The sequence below is a fragment of the Berghia stephanieae genome, chromosome 9 (assembly GCF_034508935.2).
Source record: "Berghia stephanieae isolate SIO BIC M18660-M18661 chromosome 9, UCSD_Bste_1.3, whole genome shotgun sequence".
Taxonomy (NCBI): Eukaryota; Metazoa; Mollusca; class Gastropoda; order Nudibranchia; family Aeolidiidae; genus Berghia; species Berghia stephanieae.
Window position 1 is genome coordinate 40,182,944 of NC_088368.1, and position 7,500 is coordinate 40,190,443.

At 39.4% G+C, this 7,500-nt stretch overlaps 1 protein-coding gene across 2 annotated transcripts in view; it reads left to right on the forward strand.

The window, feature by feature from the left end:
- LOC144980243 (uncharacterized) overlaps nt 1-7,500 on the forward strand; it is a 39,659-nt gene that overhangs the window by 14,335 nt on the left and 17,824 nt on the right. For both annotated transcript variants that reach the window (XM_078927857.1, XM_078927855.1), the window contains exons 8-11: nt 500-628; nt 2,694-3,377; nt 4,808-4,837; nt 7,157-7,279. In XM_078927857.1, the coding sequence (XP_078783983.1) occupies nt 500-628; nt 2,694-3,377; nt 4,808-4,837; nt 7,157-7,279 (966 nt within the window). The remainder of the gene's footprint in view (nt 1-499; nt 629-2,693; nt 3,378-4,807; nt 4,838-7,156; nt 7,280-7,500) is intronic.

A 7,500-nucleotide genomic window follows, 5' to 3' on the forward strand; every position in this document is an offset into this window, starting at 1 on the left:
TTTCTTTTTCTTTTTTTTTCTTTTTTTTTCTTTCTGTTTTTTTTTCTTTTTTCCTTTTTAAATATCATTAGGCTATGTATGTAGAAATGAGTATGTTGTGATAGGACACTCGGCTGGACAATAAAAGATAAAAGTGTGGTCTGGTGGTATGACAGTCGCTTTCGGATCGGAAGGTCCTGGGTTCGAGCCTCGCGCTCGGCGTATAGTTGAGTCCTTGGAAAAGGCTCTTTACTCACATTCTCTCACCGCACTCAAGTGTAAAATGAGCACCTGGCTCTTTACTCACATTCACTCACCGTACTCAGTAGTAAAATGGGTACCTGTCGGGAAAATTTGTAATATTGCCTACCAGGCGCCATGTCTCGTTCTCCATTTTACGTGTTGCTGTTGGTTAGGGATCCTTTGTAAAGCGTGTTGGGCACGTTTAGTGGATATTGCGCTATATAAAAGCTCAAGTTTGTTTTTATCACCCATCGCCTCAATTTTTTATAAATCCTAGAACCCGCCTCAACGGAAGGGACCGTCGAATGCAAGGACTATTCACAAGCTTGCCCCGGTTTCGCCAACGCATGTCCAGATGAAGCTGTGTCCATGTTGTGTAGGAAGACTTGTAACTATTACCCTTGCGGTAAGTATAATAAATATACAATACCTTTTAGTATAGATAGTATGCGCTTGGCTCAGAAGCTCATAACAATGTCATCCGGAAGTATAACGGACCAACACACAAAACTATTTGTAACCTTGAACGTTTATAGTCTTATTTATACAGTTTAATGAGAATTACTCATAAACGTGGATGGCAAAAAGCAATAACAAAGACATGAGTGACGTCAACTTCGTTCTATCTATATACGGCGAAATGGCCGAGTGGTTAAGGCATTGCACTGTGACCCGGAAGGTCCCGGGTTCGAGTCCCGCTTCAGGCGCTTTCCTTATTTTCTTCCTTGGGCAAGATTATTAACCCCGAATTTACTCACTTGGACAACATGGGTGATTCCTGTTGACATCAGACATCCTGTTTGATGAATTATCTATATTTCTTCGTGGAATGCCTGGGCGACGGTATCTTCTGATGTCGTGGCGGAAGAGAAGAATTATTTTTTAGTATATACAATCAGCTCAGCCCGAGTTTCGTCTCCCTACAGGGTTTAATGTTTGTTTTAAAATGTTTTTAAGGGTTTTACGGCGCTCACAACATATTAAGGCCATATCAGCGCCAGCATAAAAGAAGAAAATGGGACAGTAAAACAGTCTAGATGTACAATTAAAAGGACTTGAAGAAAAGGTAAGACAAAGGGGAAATGGTTCAGATAGGAACAGATGTTGACTCCAAGAGCACACTATCAATGTACTTCGTTTTAGATTACCTATAGGTTTCATCCATAAACTAGCACAAGATCCCACTAAAAGGAATACACTCAAATGTTTACAAATCATATGTTAAAAAAAACAACAAACTAACTGTTTATAACAGAGAGATGATTTACAAGGGAGAAAATATCATCTCCCAAAACTGTAACTACACATTCAGCTGTTTCCCTCCTAGACAAGGACTTTGGCTAGGGTGGAGACAAAACTAAGTAATCTCATTCGAAGACAAAGAGTTGGAAAACAGATACAGGGGATAGAAGACATAGCAAGTACCTCCCTGCCCACTATGGGAGGTCTGAAACTTCACCCATGATGTTGAATGTCATTGAACACAGTACTTCACGCTCAATGGTCATTACTGAGAAGTCGTTTATATGTTTTCCTATTCTTTGCTCCATGTTCCGTCATAAATGTTAAATGTTGCTGTTGGCCAGGGACCCCTTGTAAAGCGCATTGAATATATTTAGTGGATATTGCGCTATATAAAAATCAGTTGTTTTTTATCTTCCCTGATGAGTCCTTTTAGTTCTTCAGTCTTTTCTTTATATTCCTCTTGGTATTTTGCTTTAGCTGCTCGTGTTTAGTCTGTTCCAAAAATAGGGTATTGAAAATTCGAACGATTGTTCACCAATTTTTTGCGGTCTATTTTGAGTTTAGAAACAATTGTTCTGTAGCTATTGGACCTTTGATTTCTATACTTTAAATTAAGAAACTAGGGAGCAGGCACTGGTGAAAGATAAAGATCTGAATAAGTATGTATGAAAGGTGCCAGACAAAGCAAGAAAGAAAAATACAAGAAACAAAAATCCCAAGAAATCAGTCTACTTTGATGTTTACAAAGAATAAAATGCAGAAACTCAAATGTCTTCGTCCTCGTCCTTTCGTGTTCAATGTTTGTGTTGCTTGATGCAAGCGAGGATTCACAGCGTAAAACGCGAACCCTTGTGAAGAATATAAGTATGGAAATTGTCCCTACTATCAGGAGCCTCTGTGGTGTAATGGTAGCACGTCTGACCGGTAATCAGAAGGTCTGAGGTTTGATTTCCAGTCGAGGTAGACTGATTCTTTTTGGGATGGTTTTTTTTCTTGTATTTTTCTTTCTTGCTTTGTTTGGCACATTTCATATACACTTTTTCAGATCTTTTTCTATACTTTGAAAACAGGGGTGTAAAAATTCATAGAACAATCTTGGGGTTTGACTATTTCATATACAATGGGACTTTTTTTTTTTTTTACAGATTGTGCGTAATGGATTACGGCATGAAAAAAAATCTAGATTTAAGAAAGTTGCGGAATTGTACTTTTTCTTCTCGTTACAGTAAATGCCACTCAGGGTCCTGGTGGCGCCACGAATGATCCAAATGCTTCAATGGGGCCTGGAAGTGCTCCCGATGACCCTAATGCCACAATGGGCCCTGGAGGTGCTACCGATGACCCAAATGCGACAATGGGCCCTGGTGGTGATACTCTTGATCCAAATGCCACGATGGGCCCTGGAGGTGCTACTGTTGACCCAAATGCTACAATGGGCCCTGGAGGTGCTACTGTTGACCCAAATGCTACAATGGGCCCTGGAGGTGCTACTGTTGACCCAAATGCTACAATGAGACCAGGGGGTGCTACTGTTGACCCAAATGCTACAATGGGCCCTGGAGGTGCTACTGTTGACCCAAATGCTACAATGGGACCAGGAGGGGCTACTGATGACCCAAATGCCACAATGGGACCAGGAGGGGCTACTGATGACCCAAATGCCACAATGGGACCAGGAGGGGCTACTGTTGACCCAAATGCCACAATGGGACCAGGAGGGGCTACTGATGACCCAAATGCTACAATGGGACCAGGAGGAGCTACTGTTGACCCAAATGCCACAATGGGACCAGGAGGGGCTACTGTTGACCCAAATGCCACAATGAGGCCTGGAGGTGCCACCGGTGATCCAAATGCTTCCCAAGGACCAGGGGGAATGACACCCGATGTCGCCCAGACAACTCTACAAGGTGAATTATAATCATGAAAAATAATAATAATGATGATTATGAGGATGATGATAATAGTAATAATAATAATAATAATAATAATAATAATAATAATAATAATAATAATAATAATAATAATAATAATAATAATAATAATAATAATAATAATAATAACTAATGTTAATCGGAAAAAAAGAGATGGTGCTTGATGAAAAATAGGAGAAAAACGCGGAACGCTATCTAGAGTGCCGCAGAGAACCGTATTGGATCCCTTTTGCTTCGTCAGATGTATAAATAACTTGGGCAAAAACCTATCTAATACACAAATCTTAGACTATTCGTAGACGATAGTCTATTATTCAGAACGATAGAAGATCATAACGATGCAAAGATTCTGCAGTCAGATTTTGACTCTCTGATACAGTGGTCAAACTCATAGCAATTGAAATTATATCCTGAAAAATGCTCTGTGATGTCAATCTCCACCAAGAAAAAACATTGAGCTTTGACTACAAAATGTTAGGCCAAACACTTAAACATGTAAATAATACAACATACCTTGGAGTCCACTAAAATGACAACCTGCATTGGGAACATCACATCTACCATATTGGGACAAAGACCTTCAAAACATAGCATTTCATCAAGAGAAATCTCCATCAATGTCCCGAAAAGACCAAGGCACAGGATGTATATATATATATATATATATATATATATATATATATATATATATATATATATATATATTCAACTTGTGAGACCTATTTTGGAATATGCTTATACTGCATGGGATTCCAATAAAATTTAGGACATAAAAGCCATTGAAAACGTTCAGAGAGCAGGTGCAAGGTTTGCCACAAATTACCATTAGACCGAACCGGGGTCGTTGACAGCAACTCTAGACACACTAAGATGGCCAATACCCCAGTCTCGTAAAGAGAACTCGCGCATACATCTATTTCACAAAACAGTCAAAAGCAAACACTCAGCCATAAACATTCCAATCTACATTAACAATTCAAAAACCAAATAATCGACCAGGCTTCATCACACTAACAAATTCCTCTAGCCATTTGCAAGAATAAGCGCATACAAATACACTTTTTACCTCGAACAATACGTGAATGGAACAAACCAGCACATGGCATAATAGACATCACAGACCCAACATCATTTCAATGGGTTTCCACACATATACAAAACACCGAGAGGATTAAATGACTGGAGTGACAGGATTAGTGTGGTGTGATAGATAACATTTAGTGTGTGTAAGATTTGCAGTGATGGACACAGTGTGTCTTTTGGATCTTATGAATTTGACCTTGAACTTGAAGACATTTATTTGTGTGTTTTTTTTGGTTCATATTTGAATAGTTTGATCTTTCTGTTGATGTTCGGGTTCCTAAACATACAAATGAATTATAACATTTTTTCTCATCCCTTTCCAGCCTCACCACCAACTCTGCCATCATTAAAACGTGAGTATTCAATCATAGACAATACACATGATATACCAAAGTTAAATTTTGTTATGACAGGGGGTTAAATGCGACACGCTCTTATCTACAGGCGTGAGAACCTAAATTGTTAAAAGGCTAGTTGCTGTAGTGAAATACTCTCACACCACAATGTTGTCCACTACTTACCGGAGTTCTATCTCCTACAGAGGTTGGACGCCATTTTACACGTTCAAGGGCCATTGCCGAACGGTCGATTATCATTTTGCCAGTTGTTGCCTTCACATTTCTTATCCAGGACTTCCTTGGTTAGCCTCGTGACTTTCGGCCAGCTACTTTTCCCTTTTAGCAGTTTTTGGATGGTGTTGAGTCTCCGAACGTGTCTATAATAGTTCAGTTTTCTCATTTTAGCTTATGCCAACAGTTTCTGGACCTTTGGTTTGCATCAATAAGAACCAGAATGTTTGATTTCTTTCTGGTCCATGGTACTCTCAGAATTCTGCGGTACACCCACATCTCAAAGGCATCAATTTTTATTTCTATCTCCTTCGTTATGGTCCATGTTCACAGGCATACAGGAATATGGACCATACGTAACATTTAGCCATATGTTGTCCATGATAACAATAATCAATCGAGCCCATGGATACGTTCGACTATCAAATCTGTTCCCTGGTGTCTTGATTTGATCAAAAAAAAAAAAAACGGAGTAAATCAAATATCTTCGTCCTCGTCTTCTCAATGTTCAATGTATGTGTTGTTCGCGTAGTCCCAGGTTTGAGAGTTTTTGCCAAGATGAGGGTAATTTAAATCGATCGATATTTGAAGGACAAGTTTTCTGGCCAAATTTTAAAATATGGGTTTTTCCAGATTAGGTCAGCTATATGCTTTGTCTGACCGTAGCCATCGTTAAGTTATAGCCTGACACTGAAATCCAAAAAGACTGGCAGTTTCACGTCATTATTTTTTTTTTTTTTAGTGAGTTGCCGTTCGTAGAGCTCATGGAAACAAGTGGTCCCATTGGTTGAACTATTGAATACAACTCACGATTTGTTTTCTTTTGTGGCAAAAGACTGGCATTTTGAAGTCACTTTTTGGTCAGTATCAGGCCATAACTTTACGAAGGTCAAGGTCTGACACTGTTTCATATACGTGTTTTCAGTTCTCTATCTGACACCAGTGCCTGGTCCCTAATTTGTCCCATAAATATTTTTCAATAACACAACAATTATCCAAGTTCCATGTTTTTAACAATAAATTCTATTCATAACAACGATATCATAATTTGATATGATCGAGTGAATGCATTTGGTGTATATAATTCAATCCCTTTATTGGTGACACAATTATAAATGCATGAACGGAATCACACGGGCATGTTCGCATGAGTTGGTGTGAAATGTGATTTTTGTACCCTCATGAAACCATCAAGCCTTGACTGGTGGGATACCTGACCTCCCACAGTGGACACGGAGTCACTTATTGTGTCTTCTTTCCCCCCGGCCCGATATCTGTTTGATATATGTCTGATATGTCTTGGAATGAGATTACTTGGTTTTGTCGTGGTCCTGGCTGGATACGGATACCCTAGCTGGAAGGGAAACAGTCAAATGTAGAGTTACAGTTTTTGGAGATGATATTTTTGTCCTGTAAATCATGTCTCTGTTATGCACTGTTTTATGTTTTGTTTACGTATTATATATGATTTTTAAACATTTGAGTGTATCTCTCTTAGTTGGGACGTATGCTTGTATCTGGATGAGACTTTTAGATGATCTCAAACTAAGTACTTTGATAATGTACTCTTGGAATCTACATCTGTATGTTTCCTATTTGAACCAATTCCCCTTGTGGTACCGGTTTTGGGTGCTTTAATTGTAATTCTAGAACATTTTACTATCCTAATTTCTTTCTTTTTACTGACGCTGATGTGACCTTAATGTGCTGCAAGCGCCGCCGTAAAACCTTTAAAAACAAACAGTTGTAAATCTATACGTTTTTTAAAACTATCTTTTAACTATTTTCATCTATTTTACTTAAGCTGAAATTACTTAAATATATCGTAGCACCGTAAAATCCTTAAAAGCAAACAAACAACTCGGTTCCACGGGCATAATGGCTCTGAAGCGACGTGCACGTATTTGAAGGTCTGATAACCCAATTCCCTATGGGCTCATTGTTGTAATAGAAATCTCCCCACCCCCCCAAATGACCCCAAATATTGTCCATTACAACAATGTTAAACTAGGCCCATGAATGGGTTGGGTGGGTTCGGATGTCAGACCTGCATATATGTACACGTTGCTCTGAAGGAATACTTCTTTTTCTCTCACGTTGCAGCTTTCGTCCCAGTTCGCTGCGTGGATCTGGATTCCAAATGCCCCACTTTGGTGACTCCTCAGACGTGTACCACAGACGATATCCTGAGGCGTATCTGTCCTGTCACGTGTCAACTCTGTAACGGTAAGGACATGCTAAAGCATCATGGTATCGATTTGAAAAAATGTTTATTCAACAGTGCCAGACCAAGCAAATGGAGCGATGTAACTTATGTAAACTATCCGCTGCGTTGTGTGTGTGGCCTAGCCTTAGCTCACTTAGCGGCGCTGTACTGCGTCTGACGCCTGGGTTATTCCAGTCTTCCCTTGGAATAGCTCCTAAAGAAAAATATCCCCTTAGGGATG